At 41.9% G+C, this 20174-nt stretch overlaps 1 protein-coding gene across 4 annotated transcripts in view; it reads right to left on the minus strand.

Annotated features, from left to right (window-relative positions):
* Window positions 1–20174, minus strand: part of CERS3 (ceramide synthase 3) — a 43553-nt gene that overhangs the window by 6860 nt on the left and 16519 nt on the right. For 3 of the 4 annotated variants that reach the window (XM_042039001.1, XM_042039000.1, XM_042038999.1), the window contains 7 exons: window positions 18523–18641; window positions 14922–14979; window positions 14006–14056; window positions 13016–13108; window positions 12636–12764; window positions 10937–11043; window positions 9487–9643 (listed from right to left, as the gene is read on the minus strand). In XM_042039001.1, coding sequence (XP_041894935.1) covers window positions 9487–9643; window positions 10937–11043; window positions 12636–12764; window positions 13016–13108; window positions 14006–14056; window positions 14922–14979; window positions 18523–18641 — 714 coding nt within the window. The remainder of the gene's footprint in view (window positions 1–9486; window positions 9644–10936; window positions 11044–12635; window positions 12765–13015; window positions 13109–14005; window positions 14057–14921; window positions 14980–18522; window positions 18642–20174) is intronic. The other variant, XM_042039002.1, reaches the window with a different exon arrangement.

Below are 20174 nucleotides of genomic sequence, written 5' to 3' on the forward strand. Positions count from 1 at the left end.
AAAGACTTCTCAAAGTTACAAGATGAACAAAATTCATAGGCCACCTCCCAGCCTCTTGTAAGCAGAAAAGTACTGGTCAAATCTCCATCTAAACTAACAGAGAATTTACTCCTAATTGTACAAGTTTGTCTCTCAATAAAGCACTCAGAAATCGCTTCCCTCTTGACAAGCCCTTGGCCCTGCACTCCGCTACAGCTGAGGAGAGCAGCAGAAGGACATGGCTGTGCTGACAACTGATGGAAGTGTTGGTTTCCTGTCCCCTGGGCTGGTGACACCATGGGAACATCACTGCTGAAGTGGGGCTTCCCTCCTGCCCCCCTTTACTGGGAATGTGACACCTTCGTCCAGTGCATGCTGAGGTCACACTGCAGCCACGGCTCCATATCTGCCATAGCAGGGTAGTTCAAGTGGAAGGTGTAAGAGTGGAGGAAAAGACAGTGCCAAGTAGTATTAAAAAGGCAAAAATATATTGTAGCAACGTGGACTGATCCTACAAACAGAGAGGAAGCCTGAGCAACATGCCTCTGGTTTCTCAGAAGGGGAAGGGCCCTTGCTAGCAAATGCACTGTCGGTTCCCTGTGAGGCTGGGGAGGCCCTGGCACAGATTGCCCAGAGAAGCTGTGGATGGATCTCTGGGAGAGTCCAAAGCCAGACTGGACAGGGTTTGGAGCAACCTCCTTTAGTGGAAGGTGTCCATGCCCATGGCAGGGGGTGGGATGGGATGAGCTTTAAAGTCCCTTCCGACCCAAACCAGTTCTGTGGTTCCATGATTCTTACTGTGTCCGTGTGAGTGGTGGGAGATGTTCCAGACCTAACTCACCTGGTGGGATCAACACTGACTCCAGGCTTCTCAGCAGCATAAGAAGATTTCAATTTGGCCTCTGACTGGACAAGACTAGAACCAATTAATCTTTTGGGTTAAGCATAGTTTACACCCACACAGTTAACTGGATTTCTCCTACCAAGTACTGATGTATCAAAACAATTCAGAGCTGATTCCAGAATTTTGGTTTTTAATCTGGTGAAATTTAGATTTTTGGACTTTCAAATACTTATTCTTATAATTTAGTTGGAATTTCCTGACTCTTAAATGTATCTTCTATTAAAATCAGAACCTTATACCTTAATTCTACCTTAAAAATATTTTCATTTAAACAGCCACAAACACATTGACTAGATCTTGATTTTTCAATGTAAAGACAGTAAATTCCACAGCACCTGCACATATGGAAACAGCTTGAAGTACAAAGATGAAAGCTATTAGTCAGGTCAGCAACCACCGCCTCAAATAAAAGAGATAATAAACAAGAGATAATAAAAAGTCGGTCCAAATAGATAGAAGGGGGTACTTTTCTAACAAATAATACTATAAAGTTGATGAATCTCTGAGTTCAACATGTTGAATTCAACATCAATAATTCAACTCAGCTGACATATGACTTAATAAGTCTTTACTTTCCTATTGAGACTAAGCAATATACATTTGGATTCAAGCAAACTCTTCTGTATTTCCAGCCTGGAAGATTTTATTGGAAAATATATTTCCCTTTTCAGCTCATACACACCAGGCAACATAAATAATGTTTATCTTCCGTGGAAGATACATAGTTGGACTCTGCTTTCTGCAGTTTTTAAATGAAGATGCAGACTTTCTAAGTTAATTGAATTGGACATCTTGTGGCAAAAAGTCCTCGTATTTAGTCTATCTCTTCTATGTAATACCATTCCCCAAGCTTTCCACTGGCAGTTTTCAGAGGGGACTCAAAGACGACTTGTAAAAAACAAATTAAAAGTTACACTAATTCCACTATTATTGAAAAGAATAGCTTTATAAAACTAGATGTTGCTACTAGAACATGTCCCTGATTTTGACTGACAGGATAAATTTAACCCCAAGAAAACCTCACTGGTGGTGTCACTCAGCACAGCACACCTGGAACTGGGGCTCTAATGCCCCGAATGTTCTGAAGAACTAAGTCATTGTTTACAGCTAATCATGTTCTCTGTGGTTGCAGCCGAGTCTGCTGGCTGAGTTATTGAAATCCACTGACTAAACCTCGCACTGCGGCGTACGGGGCTTTACGATAATGTCAAAAGCCCAGGAGGTACCAAGTGAGTCATAATGTCCCACTGCTTTTTGAATTATTCCAATTTTAAATCCACAGTTGGCAAAGAAACAAAGAACAAAATAATAGGCGTTTGATGCTGTTCTCTATAGTGAACTTTTTTTTACCCTAGGACAGAATTCGCGTTAAGCTAAGGAGTTCAGTGGTATGAACTTTTATCAGAACATGCACTTTTACTCCTTAGAAATGCTGTTTTGGCTACAGAACAGCTGATCAGACACTCGTGCTGCTCCTGGTGAGGTATGATACTGCACTTAATTAATATTTGGAAACAACACAGCTGCTAAAGAGTATTCCTACAGAAGCCTTGCAGCACTGTGTACTGAGACCACAAAGCACAGGTATGTGACAGGCACTTCTGTCCAACAGGGACATTTCTCTACATCCTTAGACACGATTCCATTCCTGTTGTGATGCATCTAAACCTTATATCCACACTTAAACATCAATCTAATTTCAGTTGCATACCTAACAACTAATGTTTTTTTTCTTATATTCATATCACAATACCTAAGAGCATTTCCACACGCAAACACCCTGATATCAAGGCTGGATATGGAATACTTTAAGTAGCACCCAGTGAACAAAGTTTTATGCGGTTCCCTTACTGAGCCAAATGATACAGAGAGGGGGACACCACTCCTCCCCCACCAGTTACAGAGGGACCCTGGAAATTGTGGTAGGCACAGCCTAAGTTACACAAGATGAATCCCACCCTGGAGCTGCCTCACACCCATCCCTGCCTGCTCCGACTGCCTTCTGTGCTTCCTGCTGTGGGGAACCTGCAGTGTCCTGTGCCTGATCAAAAGTCACTACAATTGTGTTACAGAGGACAAACTGCTCCTTTAAAGGATTTCCTCCCTTCTTGCCATGTAATTATGATTATGGAGCACTCCCAGGTCCTCCTAGGGAAACATTTTATTTAAATACAAGACAGAACAACTTTCTTTCTCAATTGATATTAACCTATCATTAACTAGCTTTATTTCAATCTTTTCTTAAATAGATTCACCAGATTGCAGTTCAGTAACTCCCTCTGAAAGCATAAGAATTATTCACCTCATAACAAAGTCACAATTCAAACCTCTGCAGAATATATTAAAAATAGTAAATGAAGGCATCAAAAGTTCTGTAAAGGCTTAGGCTTTGCTCTATGAACTGATTTTTGGCAATTGAAAAAAATAAATACATATGCACACTATTACATATATATAATTTTTATAGAGGTGTCTACATAAAACTAGCAAGAAATTGAACTTTTCATAAAGATCTTGCTAGAAAATTAAAAGATACAAGCAGTTAAAATGAGAAGCCAGAAAACCTGTCAGCGAATACCCTTCTGTGAACAGCAAGGTAAAGCAATTAATTTTAGAACAAAAACTTTACCAACATTTGTCTTTTCTCTGAATCAGGAACTTGCACATCAAAAGAATAATTTGGATCAGGGATTTACTAGAAGTGGAGTTGCCTTGTGCCAGGGAACTCGCAGAGAGGGGAGGGGGTGCTTGTTTGGCCAGATCCATTGCTGGTGAAAACTGACACAATCCCATTGAGCCGTGCTCATTCCTACCAGCTGAGAGCCTGGCCCCAGATCAACGCCACGGGAATGGCCAGGCCAGGAAGCTTCAGGATTGCATGGAGGCTTGGGATTCTATTCTTAGAGGCAGTGGTCATCTGCAGCTCCTACTGAAGTCAAACTCAGCTACTTCGGAAAGAGCAGACTTTTATTGCATCAGAGCTGTTTATGGCACGGCCAATGTGAGACAGGCAAAGGGAGCATCCACACCCCCAGTTTGTTGGATTCTGGCCAGAGGACTGAGGCTGCTCCTGCACAGTCCTGTGTGTGCACAAAACGGCTGTGGAAGGGTACTTTTCCCAGTGCTCCCACCCCAGCATACCTTCACCACCTATCTATTACAATCACACGCTCACAATTTATTTTCTGCTGTTTCTCATTAGTTCATTCCTCCACAATGGTCACAACAGCCTTTAACCCAGGTTTTCAAACATTTACCTGATTTTTATATAATGTTCAAGTGAAAAATGTTGTGGAATTATGGGCATTCTAAGGAGAGTTTATTAAAAAATTGAAAAAAAAAATCCAGCAAAGAACATTGTTGCTGTATTGAAACCTGAGAAGTATATTTTAGTGTGTGGTATAACATACAATACACTAAGCATATATAACACACCTCCCTGGAAGTCACTGCTCAGCTGCTGACCCCTTTCAGAAGGGAGTAAATGTAAAGATTTAAATAGAAATCTGCCTTTTAACTCCCAGTGCCAGGAAAACTGGTTGAGGCTCCAGTGACCAAAGAGCGCTCTTGGATTGGCACAGTGGAGAAGAACTGGTGGCTTTTCCTCTTTCACAGGCTCTGCTGGGCTGCACACTTTGACAATATCCATGGCTGGGGGCAGCCTTGACTCCAAATCCCTGGAAGGGCAGGACTCCAGGGCTCCCCAGCTTCTCTGCTCCTTGCCTGTCACTGTGAATACGAGCCAGCAAACCTCGAACTCTTCTATGCTCCTTCTGCCTGCCTCCCACCCTCCTCCCTTGGATGAATTTGGCAGCATCAAGTGAGACATGTAGCCAGGCTTTGGGTTTAACTGGATTGCTGGAGCATAATGGGAAATACGCAGATGAAAGAAAGTCATAACAGGAAGTAATTTCCCTTTACTAGGGCACGAGCCTCCACACTACTGACCTGGCTGGCTAACTCCCATCTCCAGGCTATTAAACAGCTCACATCCCAAGGGCAATCATTTTAACCAACTGGGAAGGCTCCCAGATTGACTGGTTTTTATGTCTAAGAGAGAAAGCTTTCATTTGGCCTATTTTGCTCCCCTGATAAGCTATCCTCATGAGAAAATCTGCCATAAATATTCATCTGTTGAGAAGCAACAAATTCAGCTTCTCCACAACCTGTTTTCCTTTAAAATGGAGAAAAAGCAACCCCTACTAATCTAGTTCAACCTGTCTTGTGTTTGTGCTAACCCTCCACTGAGAGAACTCAAACTCCAAAGCAGAACATCAGTGTGTATTGGCCCTTCCCAGTCTAGAAGGGAACAACAAAATATCCAGGAAAAGCTTTTCTACAACTTCCCAGTTCCACAGTCATGAAAATGTAACTCACTAGGATTATCATTAGCCTCTAAAATTGCTGCTTTTAAAACAGCCACTTGGAATTAAGGCAAGTGCACCTGTAGGTCTGTTTTACCAGCACCCCAACCCTAACTGGGCAGCACAGGCTTAACAAAACATGCAAGTAAAAGAAAACAAAAATCTTATGTGCCTCTAGGTTAGGAAATAAACCCTGTCCTCTGTTTAAGTCCTGTAGTATGGCATTTTTCTGAAGGGAATGACTTTTCACTGAATGTGCTAATTCTCATTAAATTTCAATTCGTTTGATGCAAGCAGATCAAGCATTAAAAAAGCAAGAGGAAAAATGCTGCAGTAGAAAAATGATGGCTGGGAACAGCAGAAGTATCATAACAAGCACTTCACAGCTCTCATTTCAACCCAAAATAGTATTTTCTTATCATTTTCAGTTTCCCCTACTCTGTTTTTAGTCATTCTTTGAACACTAACTCTCACTGTTGCCTTGGGAATTTGGGCCAAATAAGGAATGAACAAACGGACAAGGATATGCTCAACCAGTCTTTAGAAAGCTTACCAAGTACAAAATGCCAAAGGAATATTGAACATAGACAGGTTTTTAAAGAGCGACTAGTCCAAAATCCTGATCTACAGCAATGCAGGGTCTTTTCCCCTTCAGGAAGAGGAAAGAACCACAGTGAATCCAAGAGAATTGCTGCTGATGACTCCTAAATAACAGCAGCCACTAGTGAGCAGCTCATTGCCTTCCTTGAAGGTGGTCTGATGGTGGCAAAACAATTACAAGAGCAGGAAGACCTATTCCTGGACACACTACAGTCTGTTAGAAACCTGCCATTACCCTCCACTGATGGACTTTGCATCAGCCCTGAAGTATCCGAGACATGTGGACATCTTGCCCATTTCCTACAACTTACACATATTTTTCAAGATTTAAACCACTATAGTCTCAAAACCTTAACTCAGTGTGTAATGGGTTTAACATATATTTTACATCTTAATTTGCCATAATAATGTGGCTATAAGCTGCTGTCATTCACTCCCTTTTTCTGACCTTGGAAATAAAATGTTTAATCTCCATGGGATTTTCCTGGCGAGATGTTTTAAATCAGTGCATATGTACATACTTCTCTATATGCTTTTTCAATTTTCCTAAAATATTCTCATATGTGCAGACATGATGACTAGACATGTTTCAGTGGTGCTTGAAACTTGATACAAGTGGGTAATTTAACCATGTAATTGAACAATATTACAGAAACACACGGAGTTTCCTAGCAACAAAAGGCCTTGGACATCAAGATGGCAGCCAGCAGCTAACATTGCAATTGCCTGACCTAACTTGAAAAGAAATTACACTGAAGAATGTTCTCCTTCCTCTTGAAACAGAACTGGTACATGGCTACAGGTCTGACCTCAAAGAGTTTTCTTACAGGCCTTACTCCCACACAAGGTGACAAATGTCATATGAGAAAGGACATTTAGGGAATATTTATATTTTCCAGAGGTAAGAATAATGGATTTGAAAAATTTAATTCTCTACCCTCAAGTTTACCCCCATGGAAAACAAAAGGCTTCTTAATATGAAGTAGCTGAGTATAGCTGAGCTTGTGGATGTAGAACTCCCCCTTGTTAGGGCATTCCCAGAGTACCAAGGGAAAGGTGGCATAAGTCTTCATGATCCTGGAGACCACCAGTGCTGCTCTGTGCCACCAGTCTCTGTGCCAGAGACTCCCATGGCTGAGAAAACAGGACACACAGGGATGGCAGAAGATAATCTCCCTTCTTCCATTTTCCTTCATTTTCATCCATCTCTTGCTGCAGTATTTGGGAGGAGGAAAAATGCAAGATTTTTAGTCCAAATTCTTTTTTGCTGAAGCAAGTCAGTTGGCTGAGCAGTTATCCCAGAGGACTGAGGATAACTGTCCCCTCTGTTGGTGCAGAGGGGAGGTGACATCTGAGATGAAGAGCTTCTGACCAGCCACTCTCAGTCAAAAGCCATCTCCCTCCTCAGGAGGAAGAGCAAAGTGTGGAAGAAGCCACCAGCTCTTGAGGCTGCAGTGACCCCAAAACTCCAGGATGGCTCTAGGCAGAGAGAGCACTGAAAAAATTCCTTACACCCTTCTATGTTCAGAACTTCCTTCAGTTAAACAACAAGAGAAGTCCCTATTCCCAGTTACACCATGACTTCATTTTTCCATCTGAAGTAGCTAACTGTTACTTCAAGAAAAATATCAAAAATTTCTAAGTTTTCATTCAGAAAACAGGCAGTCTTGGGCAGAGAAACAAACCCCTTCTAACATGAGGATGATGGTCTACTGGTATTTCCCTAAAATAGCAGCAGCTATTTGTGTGCAGCATGTCTACAACAAAGATGTTGATATAAAAATGCTGCCTTGCCAACACTATTCTTTTCAACATTGCCTTTCCAGCTCTGGAGGCAGTGGCTGCTTTCACAGCCAAGTTTGCCCTGCTATGGAAAACAGGCTGCACATGCAAGCCAGCTGAAGTCATCCAGACTGAAAAGGGCCCAGGCTGCTGCTGCTACCACTGTAAAAATGTTATTTGGAAACCCTCTTCTCAGAGAGCTGTATAAGGAATCAAAAATCCATGGTAGGGATGCAGGCTTGGTGCTTTCCCATTTTTTAGCAGTGATGAACACAACAAAGCTCTTACCTCAAAAGAAAACATTTCTTCCCCTTACAAAGGCACATAGGCAGGGCACAGGGGCCTTATATAGCTGGCCTGGCAATGTCCTCTTCACCACTGCATCTGAGCACCTTCTTGCACTGTGCTCTCAGAACCCCAACCAGTGTGGATGGAGAGCTCTGCCAGAGCCTTCCTTTTCTTCTGCTGGGAGGCACAGGGATGTCTCTCCCTTCATCAGAGGGGTTGTGCACAGAGAACAAGAATAGCACAGACACAAGGCCAAAATCACAAAAGAAAACAAGCAGCACTTTACCACTCAATAAGTCATGCCAGAAATAATGTAGTAATTAGTCAAACAGAGGTAAATGACACACAAGAAATACAAGATTCTCAGTGTCTAAGGGAACATAGAAGCTTGTTTTAGAGGCAGAGCAACACAAACCATTTCCTCCACAGATTTGTCCCTTCTGTGCTGCTGTTTGCTGTCTAACGAGGTCTGAGTTTGTAACTTCTAGGGCAGATGTTGGTCTCCCTATGATACCCAGCTGTCTATTTGCAAAAGATTTGACAGAATCCAAAAATCCAATAATTACAGGATGGTTCCTGTTAGCACTCAAACAACAATTAAATACAGGGAGAAAGGGATATTTCTATTTCCTTAAGATGATTCACAGCCTTAACTGCTTCAGATAAAAGGACAGTCAGTTCAATTAAGTTTTCGTTTCTTGAGCCTCAGAAGAAATACCATTTTTCAACAGCACAACTTCAATTTCGTCTTAACTAGAAAAATATACCTGTCAATACTTGTGCCAAATCTTAGAGACATTCTCCAAAGTCCTTCTCTTAATGCTTTATGCTAAATATTTTATCCACCCTGCACCCCACTGCATGCTTCACTGCACGAGACCTCATGAAAATGTCACTACTTCAGGCAATCAAATGAGACATAAATGGCAGTTTTCTTCAGAGGTTTTTCCCATATGAGCTCTCTACAAGGTAAAAGCAGCTTAGGCAGCACCAGACTTGCACTGTATCTCTGCTCCAGCTGAACATGACAGTATTTCATGGAGTCATAATATAATACTAGATATGTTTCATATGGTTTTTGTGATCCAAAACCAGTGTTCAAGTTTATTTGACCTCAGATTTAGGCAAATCTGAAGAAATTTAAATACTGCAGAGAAATTTTAGTCAAAACTCTCATCACTCACTTCTCTTCTTTTTTGCTAAGTTGCTACAAAGCCCCGCAACAAAAGATTGCTTTCACTCAGAACACAAGAATTCCTTAGGAGTTCTAGACTGTCTTAGGGCATCAGTTTTTGGGAAAGCTCATTTCTCATTTACTATTGGTACAAAACATAAAATAGAAGCAAAAAAAACCCCGTTCTAGCTGAAGTTTTTATATTCCAACCAAGACCTTGGGTGTGACAATGAGAGGTAGAAAGCACATTTGAACATCTCTCTGCTTTGCAGATCCCTATCAGAAATGCTGACTTGAAAGGTCAGGGAAACAATAAAATTCCAAGTAAATCTATTGGAGGTATTGGCATCTGTTTGATACTTCACATACCTTTCTGAGGAAATGAAATTTCTTACCTTTAGGAAAACGAACCTTTTCAAAATCTTGAAAATTAAGTAACCCCAATATAAATGCAAGCCTTGGAGGATCAATAGCATCCCATTGAATAAAAAATATGCTATGACAGGAGTTGTGGAGTAGTAGGTAGGCTGATACAGTGTAGCACGAAGAATCCTAAAAAATAAAGATCATTGTTATGGTGCAAGAGCTCTGCTTTATGCTATTTATACTTATTACTAATTTCATATTCCAAACTGATTAATATTAAAAAGCTCTGCAAAGATCATAGATTAATTAACAAGCCCTGCCTTAACTAGATTATGCATCTCTGTTGAAATATAGACTTCAGAAGATGAGAAATTCGAGTCTGGCATGAAAGTATTCTAAGTGAGGTTAGAAAAAGTCGCCATTTTTCAGATCTTCATCTCTGTGTGGTCTAGATACTGTGCAACTCAGAGCTTGTCTATGCCTTTTTTTAGTGTAAATTCTCTCTAATCTGAAATCCACAATCCAGAGAAAATCCTACAGGCTTTGCAACAGGGCTTTTCATTAATTAACATATGTTTTGTCCATCTTCAGACTTCACTACTTCTACATTATTTGGGGCTTTTTGAGTCCCTTTAATCTCATCATGTTTTGCTTCCAAGCTCAGGAACTGAAGAACAAGAAACTCAGTGAAGCAAAATGATTGCAGATCACTTGTACAGTTAATTAAAAAAACAACAATAAAGTAAAAAACTAAGCATTTCTGAAAGAAAATACTACAGGAAATTAAAGCCTTATGTTGATCAATGTTCAGAGCTATTAATTTAACCAGCTTGAGTCTCTAAGGGTTTGTCCATGTGCAGGGAGGGGCAAATTAGAGCTGTGAACGTGAAACACATTAAACACTTTTTAAAAGATAAACATGTTAAGCACCCATGTGGATACTCCAAGCAGATTAAATCATAGCACTCCAAAGGCATGAAAGTACTTAGCAAGTTAAGATTTATTTGTGCTGACTTCATAAATTAGTTGGTTCACCTAAACTTCTCTGAGTGCTCCTCATGTGAGCGAGGTGAGGCACTACCCACAGACTGGGTAGCAGAAAGAAGGTTCTACAAAAAATTAACTACAATCATGTACTCTGACTTTGCAGCTGCAGCAGAAGGGGTGGAATGAAAGGGAAAATTATTTCTCTTAGTTAAGGAGCTCAATCCCCTTGAAAATGCAGGGGCTCATAGCATTTAACTGCTATTTACAAAACTGAGTTAAATAATACATAAAAGTCTTTATGTTCAAGAGGCTCATTTAAAACTATTTTTACTTAAGAATTTTTAAAGAAAATGACAGTTTTTGTCAATTTTCTCGCTAGCAGAATTTTCAAGTCCAGTCCATTCCTTTCCTTTTTCCATCACAATCAACACTAAACTTTCAGGGGGAGTGGGAATGAAGTAAAAGCCTGTGACTGGATTAAATATTGCTTACCAGAAGGGGAACAGGATTATTCTGGTGATGAAGAATGCGATAGAAAAGATGATAAACAGCATGTTGCAGGTTTTCTCCCAGCGAGCATAATTAAACATTTTGGCTGCCTGCAGTGGATAAAAACCCCCAAACATATTGTAAATATTCTCTGAAATAAATTCTGCATTTTCATAAATAAAGACTCATCTTCCACGTAAGCAGGAGGAATATTTCCTCCCAGTTTAACATGTAAAAAAATCATTTTACTGATACCTAATAAAGCAGCATCAGACCAGATTCTTTGTTTATATTTCTCCTTTCATCTTGAAGGAAAGAACTCTGCATCAAAGGCCTAAAGAACAGCTCTCCAACCAGAATATAAAGTGTCATGGAAACACAAAGTGCTCTTTAGAACAGAGATAATTCCTCATTTTTCTACCAGATTCCAAACAGGCTGAATTCCAGGAGAAGCTGCTGGCTACACCTGCACACTCCAGGAGTGGCAGTGACCCCTTAAATGCAGGTGTTCTGGGACATGCCTGTTACTGACCTTCCTCTGGGCCTAATTCAGCTCCTGTCTTCTCCTTTTTGAGAGCAGGAGATCTCAGTGCTGGTTTCTATCCCACTAATAAAGGCTGTAATTGCTACTTCTCCCCTAAATGAACCATCCAGCTCTCCATGCTCCGTTAGGAGCCACCCTAGGCACTGGTGAGCAAAGCAGCTGTTTTCAAGTGTGAGCAATGTTGCAGGTGCCAAGCCTAAGTTTTAAACAGCAGCTTGATTAACATATTTTCTTCTCCTTCTTTTGAGTGGCAAGGCTGGATTCAGTTATTCTGGTACTCAACTCCAGTTTCCATCCAAGTGCTGTCCTACCAGTTGTCAACCCAACTGTTTGTAAGGCCACACAGTTAATTGGACCTAGGAGCAGTTCAGGATTAAAAGTAACCCAGCAGGAAAACCTGTTTAATCTGGACCAGTCCCAAGTGCACAACTCCACAGTTGATAGTTCTGATACAATAAGATAGAGTATCAGGAACAGAAATGGACAGTGACAGATTAACAGCCTACAAAGGCTGCTTACACTGGCACTGCCACCAAAAGAGGTGATGACACTGTGCTCTCAAAGCTGGTGTTATAAACTCAGGGTAATTCTAGTGAAGGAAACACTGTGTTTGTCTTCCAAGAAACCCAGCAGCAAGTCTGTGACTACAGTGCTCTGTGCAGAGCAGGACACTTCTTAAACACTTCTACTGATACTTAGCACAGGGAAGGGACTTTCCCTTCAGTCCAAGAGAAGAAAGTTCTCCAAGAAGATACCTGATACAGGTTGGACTCGATGTTAGAGGTCTTTTCCAACCTCAGCGACTCTGTGATGCTGTGGACAACCTGGTCTAATTTTATCAGTGAAACAAGAATAACCCAGGGACGCAGCTTTATTTCTAGTCCCTGTTCTGTACTGAAGAAGTTCTTGTCTGTTCTTTTCTCATAATGGATTCTGTAACAAAGTATTAGCTTAAATCTGGAAGCTCTTTTTTTATCTTACAAGTAACAAATCTGCAAAGCTATGTCCCTGTGGGGATAGGAAAGGATCATATGAAACTCGTGGCAAAAAGATTAAAATGTTACTGGCACCAAAACCAAAATCCCAACAACCAAAAAACTCAGGACAGAAAAACGAAAAAGAAAAACAAAAAAAAAGCAAGCTGGATAGCAGGGTTACCTCGAGCCAGAAATCCGCAGTGTCGTGCACAAAGATCACCAGAGTTCCAAGCCGCACATAATTGCCACACCAAGAGCCACTCATCAAACCGATGGCTGCCAGGTGATGAACGACATGAGCCATAAAATCCTGGGAAGGACAGAAGAAAATAAAGGTAAAGCCGATCAAGTAGAGTCCCTGAAGGTCTCCGACTTGTCAGCCCCCGAGCGCTGCCCTGGCAGCCGGGGATTCACGGCGGTGTGCGGGATGCCAGGCGCAGACTGATGCTGCCCTCAAGTGGCTGCACCAAATCCCGGATGCAGGCGGTGCTTTCCTTACAAACACCTTCTCCCCGCTCACAGCAACAGAGGCTCAAGCTACAAACAAGCACAACCACTTGCCTTCCGTTTGTTGTCAATCCCAAGGGTGAATAAGAGAGACCAGTAAAACCCGATCTCGGCCATGTAGTACCAGTACTGGGATGGCAGCAGGGTCTGTGATGAAGAAAAACACTGTTAACTCTGAGGAGAAAGTAAATGTCAAGTGAGATTACTTTTTTCTTTTCCTGACTTCTGCTCCTCTGCTGAGTCTTGCATAAAAAATTAAGCTAAATTAAATTCTTGTCCTGGGCTTCATTAAGAAGGATGTTCAGAGAGCCAAGTATTTTAACCTTTGCTCAGCCCAAACTCTCAATTCCCACAGTTCCTCCCCCACCTCTGGATTTTGACATGCTTTTCTCCATGTTTTTGTCAAAGAATTACATGCAGAGTCCTTCTGCATTTAATTACAAACAACTGCAAATAACCCCCCCATTTTGGTAAACAATGAGCATAATAAACATTCACACATCCCATGACTGAAATGTCAGTTATTTATGATAAAATCCTATGGATCTGCCTAGGGGAGAGCTGAGCTTGGCTGCTCCCTTGGGTCAATACACTTCCCAGGTGGCAGGTATTACCAGGCACTGGGAAAGCTCAGGAGGCAGGATTATTTGTATTCCTGGCCCCTGACTAGGACAGGACTAAGAAGGCAGTGGGATGGGGCAGGGTTATTAAAATAAGAGTGCCTTGAAACACCATGGGGCCTGGAGCAGTGCAAGGGCTCTGCACTGAAACTGGGAGCACTGATAAGATCTGCAGTAAGTAACTTTATCCCGGGGTGGGTGGAAATAACAGTGGTCTGGCTGGAGGGGGGAGTTGCAGCACAGGCAGATCCCAGGGAAGCCCTGCAACAGTCAACAGCACTTCCCAAGAAAAGGCAGGAGGCTCTGGTGCCACACCTCTTTAGGTGGTGCCAGTGTGGGGGAAAAGGCTGCTGTGGATTACCCCTTCCAGTGGGGAAATACCTGAAATGCCTGGAGGCCACTGGCCCAATGCCAAAAAGCTCACCTGAAAAGGATAACCAACCCACGTCTGCCATATGTCGTAAAACCAGGGTTTCTGGGGAAGACACATCAGTCAGACACTGCTCAGCTCAGCAACAATAATCATCTTAACTCAAAATCTTCACTACTTCAAATCTCTCTAAGTGGAGCAGGCTAAGAAGCTGTAATCTTGATAACTGTTCTCCACCAGTTTCTAAAGGGAATTTACATCTCAGACTTATTATATTGTTCCCAGCTTTCTGGCTTCTTTTCAGGACACCTGAAACGTTCCAGTTCATAATTTCATCATCCAAAGCAGTGGGTGTGTGTTTTATTACTGCAATTACTCAAGATATGTTGCCACAGTGATTAAATTTGCTGTGTTTACCAGTCACACACACCAGTGGCTCAGGATGATAAACTGTTTGGGGAGGAGGGCCAGATGAGCAGAGACACGCCAGGCGGGATCTGTTCCGCTGCTCTGGGGAAGCATTAGTGACACCCCAGGCAGGGCTCAAGGAGTTACAAGCACCACTCTCTAATGTTATTCCCAACTTCTGACCCAGCAGCACCACCTCAGTAAATAGCTGTGACCCCCAAAAATGCTGCCAGAAAAAAGTTTATGGCCTCCTCTGAGAAAAACATGGCCATGTGATGCATTTGTAGGTGTTAACAAGGCATGTTGTAAAACCATCTGCATGGCTTCTTCAAGCTTGCCTTAAAAATACTGATTACTCATAAAATTGTTTATCATAGAAGGTCAAAAGTGAACTTAAAAATTAAATCTCAGTGCATACTGCAGCCCATAATCTAGATTACATACGCCAAAGATCTAAACCCACAGAGCCACTGAAACCACTGAGTCTTTCAATGGGATTCAAGAAAATCTAGAAATTATTTTGTTGAAAATAGAGTATCATTCTTTCAAAAAGCTCACTTACATCATACAGAAATAGAAATCCAACAATGGAGGATGTCAGATAAAATGAAAATCGCCAGCTGCAAAATTGAAATGAAAAAATAGGAACAAAACATTATATTTTGTAAAGATATTGTCCTGAGCCATAATTACTACAAATCATTGTATGTCACAGACAATCTTCATATAAACGTGGCCTCACACTCTACATTAAGGATTGCCACATATTAACTGTATCTGCATTATTAATATTTAAATATTTAAGCTTTGACTAATTGCTAAAGTAGGAAATTCTTTTACATTATCACAATACAGATATTTCGATTGTCATGACAGTAGTAATTTTCCAGTCAGGCTTGAACAGATCAAGAGAATGACCACAGCAAGTGTAATAAATGCCCTAAAAATTGATGTTTGAGAACACAGACCTTTTCCTGTGTTCATTCTCTTCATCTCTCTCACCACCAGTTGCTGACAACAGGGGAACCTTATGAATTATTTAGCATCAACTGGGTTAGTTTACATCTTACTACAAGGTCTCTTACTTCATTAACTATAAACCTCATCTTTGACTAGGTGTGCCAAAATTTAGCCTGATCTAAGCTTTTTGTGGATTAAATGGATATCCAGCAAGGCAGATAAACCTTCCAGGTTTGCACCATCAGCCTGCTAAGTCAGCAAAGGGGAAAAGCCCTTGTGCATCTCAGTGAATTGTGTTGTTGCTTTTAGGTGCCAGAGCAGGATGCTGTGATTGGAGCCACCAATCGGCCTGTAATGACTGGAGCCTGTGTGGGAGGTATTGTCCCTGGGACTGGGTGTGGCTGGAGCCTCAGCCCAAGCATTCCCACTCCCACCTCTACAGGTGATGGAAATCTCCTTCCTTTCCACTCTTTCCTTCGGCAGGAACAAGCCTGACCTTTCCCCTACACAGCTCTGCAAGATCAGCAGGAAAACTGCAGGACTTCACATGCAAAGAAAGGTTGTGACCACAGGGACAGGCACACGGCCCCAGACCTGGTGAGAACCTGTTCTAGAACAGGAGGTATCCCATAGGGGAGCAGCAAGCAGCTCCCAGAAAACCTAAACTCACTGAAAAGGAGAAAGCACCACAAGAACACTGTACCAATGAATTGAGAGATGTATAAAATGAGACTGTGGTTTTTGGCAAGTGTTAATGGAGCGCCAAATGAGAGAAGAGGAGGAGAAGCTGTGTGGTAAAAGCAGCCCCTCCTTTCTGAGCCCCACATCCCCTGGAGGTTGGTATCCCAGGAGAAAGAATGAGATGTTCAAAGACTGAGACAGTGTTTCATGAGAAAAACAACAAACAAGATATGAGGACGTGGAATGTTGGAGGCGAGACAAGATAATGTGTCTCACACCTGAGAAAGAAGTCATGAAAATAATTGTAAAATTGCCACTTGATACACATGATAAACAACTGTTTTACTTCTCAACTTTAAACCATCTTTCCTCAGGTGATTTGAAAATAACACTACACAACAACCACTGCATGTGCAGGAAGAATTTAGAGGTACATGGTGGAAATTAGGAGAGCAAATGGAAGGGGAGAGTGGAACCCACAAGTAATACCTGGCTCAGACTTAACCAAGAGATGCTGGAAAACACAACACTGTGGGCATGGGGCAGACTTTACACAGGGGCTGGTTCTGCCCTCACGCCTCCCATTCCAAACAGGGAGGTGTGAGTGGTCCAGTGGATATGGCTGGACTGATTCCATGTTGATTGTAAAGTGCAAGTGGTTTTCTGAATCAGAGCCAAAGTACAGAGCACCTACAAGGCTGTGTCATTAGTCCCCAGCCCTACAAATATATATTGAATACATTTAGCAATAAACAGCACTCCAGATGAACTCATATGTGCAAGACTGCCAGAGCACTACCTCATTTTGCATTTAGCCAAGCTTCTTTATGAATTTGGTGAATAAAACCTGAAGTAAAATTCATCCAAATTCACCAAATTTTACTCAAGTGCCTTTTAAACTCTGATCCTGGCCACCAGAGAGAGCACTGAACAATAGCTATGCAAGAGGATTTTCTGGTTTAACTTCAGGAATCTTTTCTCTTGAACTGAATGTAACAAAAAAGAACTTAGTAGAGGGAGTTAAAGGCTGGTAAGTCTTACAAGGCAGTGAAGGTTTCATGCAAAGGGCTTTCCAAACCCATGTTGATTAACTGGGAGCACTAATAGCTTAAGTATGGTTTAGATCTGGCCCATCAGATTTTCCTTGTGATTCAGAAAAAAGATCCTGGAGATTGCAGGCTTTCAAAAAACTTCATAACACTCATAACACTGACTACTAGTGTGGAATAAGTCTGTTCCTCTTTTCTATTTTTTTTTTTTTTTTTTTTTTTTGCCTAGAGAATTATATTCAATTAAATTCACTGACAAAGAGCAGAGCAAGGTTCACAAAATTGCACAAGAGAAACCTGTTTGCTTCATTCTCACTCAAGCTGCCAAGCAAGTTTGAATTTCAGTCTTTAGCTGTGTGTTACTGGAGACATGAATCCACAGCAGGCAGGTCTTTTAGCAATAGCAGGAAATCTTATTGCCACTTGTGAAACAAAATTAGTTGATCCCCAAAACAACCGTAGACATAAACCATGTCAGGAGAGTTTACTCAACTCAGACTTCAAAGAGACACACCTCTGTCTATCAACTGGATTTATGTCCTACAGAGGACACCACTAAATCATCAACACATTGATTCACGCTGAAAATAATCTTGATAAAGTACTAAACTTTGACCTCTGTGCTGTACTTTTAACCCTCATTCCTTAAGCTAATCTACAGTAACAGAGGTTCAATATTACAATCAGGTGAATTTTTGCCAATGTAATTATGCTAATGAAAAGCCAGACACACAGAGCATTTGAAAGTGCTTTACACTCATACAGTTAATGTCAGTACCTGAAAGGGATGAGGTATGTAAGTAAAGCCATGCCCATTTGGGGATTTGCAATTTGTATGGGATTTTAGATCACACTAAGTGTTTAGGTATGAGGAAGTTCTCACACAAGTGAAAAATCATATGCAGGAGGTTTTGAAACTTTTTACATATTCATTGCTATCACTCAAAGCTGCCCACTCTCAGCAGTGAGTTTGAGTTCCTGTTTCACACAGTATCCCATGATCAAGCTGTGGCACCTGTCCTTTAGTCTGGATGCCAAAATTACTGCTCTTGAACTGACTTCACACACATGACAGCATCCCCAAAATGACAGCATCCCAAAATGACAGCATGGGTACAAACATAAACCAGGGTAAGCACTTTTGTTCCCCTATGATTACTGGCAGACAAGAAAATATTTTCCTCTTCTCTGCCTGTTTTCATCTTACACTTTGTACCAGGAGCCTACAAATCCATTATTCCACAAAGAAGAAAACTGTAAAATATTTTTAAGGTATTTCTTTTGCAGGAGAAACACTTAACCTAATATTTTAACCACCATTTGGAGGATGCTACTAGATCCTTTCAACTTGTTTATGCATTCAGAAACCAAAGCTCTCACCAGGCAGACCCAGCCTTCTGGAAAGGGGGGACCTCACTCATTTTATCCAAAAGAGTAAAGCACATGATAACCAAAAGCATTGTCTTTCCTTACAAAGCTTCCTGGAATTTCCGGAGCACTGTTGGGATCTCAAGGTTTCGCCGTCTCCTGAACCATTTCTCCACCAAATGGACGGTGCAGTTGCACTTTTTGGCAAGGCCTTGGATCTCTGACTGCAAGAAATGAAACAGTGTTAGCAGTAGATGCGCTCCAACATCACTTTCATTTATTTTGTAGTTCAGAGAGCAGCTTCCCACTGTTGTAAGATCTTAATTTAAAAATATTACCAATATTAAATATGCATGGGGGGGGGGGGTATTTTTGAGTAATGCTCACAGAAACCCTGGATTTTTATTTATATAAATAAAGCAGGCACAAAGTGAACAGATCCACAAACTGTTCTATTGTCTTTCTGGTGGCTCCTGAGAGTTTCAGGGATGCAACTTTTACTGTTAGATGAGAGCTTAAACTGGAGGGGGAAGTGCCAGGTATGAACACACGTGAACATTGCACCAAATATCTCACATAATGATAAATAATAATTTGTTTGTATTTAAATGAGTCTCACAGATGAGATGTAGCCTGGAATTAAGGTGACCTGAGCGCTGTTGTCAAATCCAATGCAAGTCAATGTATTGTCCTGAGCAAGGTCCAGACTGCCCCCCCTCCAACACCAGAGCTAAACTGGGGGTGGAACATGGCCTAGAACTGCACGTGGCGATTGGGGTGCCACACCCCAGGGTCTCTGTATGCTCTGTGCTCCCAAGGTGACCAGACCAGCATGGGCCCAACACAAGGCAGTGAGACTCCTGCATTTCAGGGTGCTCTGTGCCCCAAGTACAGCAGCCTGTGGGCTTCTTCCTGCTCCTCCATCCTCAAATGCAGAAGGCGTGGGATGACCTCCCCAGGGCTGCTGCAGGAGCAGGGAGAGTTTTTGACTCATCCCTGGGGAAGTTCTTTCCTCCCAAGGGCAGTATGCAAATAGTGGGTGGCAGCAGCACTGCCTCCACCGGGGTGAGGCCAGTCCAGTTAGTCTCCTACCCTCTGGGAAACCTCTGGAATGTGAGAAAAGGCACCTCAGCTGCCAGGGAGGGCAGGAGTGCAAACAGTCGCCGTGTCCAGCCCACGCTGCTGGCTCCGAGCTCTCTGCTTGCCACTCAGGAATAGTGACTGTTTCCACCCATATGCCCTCAACTGCCGGCCAGGCTTTCCCAGGCACACTGGTCCCCAAGCTGGACAGTAAAGGAGGCAGCCTGAATCCATGTTCTGAGGAGTCTAAAAATGCTGTGCTTCCTTTCAGAAATCAAATGTCAAACTTTACTCATGCAGAAGGAAGGAATGAAACTGAGACCACAATGCTTGCCCAGGGAGAGAAGAACTCATGTGTTAACACCCATACATTTATTCCTGATGTTATCAGGCAAAAGACACAATAAAAGAATAATAGAGTTAGGGATAGAATGCCAAGTTCCACTACCAATAATTATCAAAATCCCTCATTACGAGAAAACACATATTTCTTTCAAAACCAGTGTAGGAAAACTGCAATTGTTTGGGAACTGTAGTCAGGTAAATGAACTTCCTGAGGCTGCACTCACAGCAAAGTACCTGCCTCCCATCAACAATCAAGTTGCCTCATTTTTGGAGGTGACAAGCATTGGCTAGTCTTTTTTCCTTGTTCAATTTTAAAAACAAACAGCAAGGTA

The sequence above is a fragment of the Corvus kubaryi genome, unplaced genomic scaffold (assembly GCF_017639235.1).
Source record: "Corvus kubaryi isolate FWS band 111438036 unplaced genomic scaffold, C.kubaryi_AGA036_p1.0 37394, whole genome shotgun sequence".
Lineage (NCBI taxonomy): Eukaryota > Metazoa > Chordata > Aves > Passeriformes > Corvidae > Corvus > Corvus kubaryi.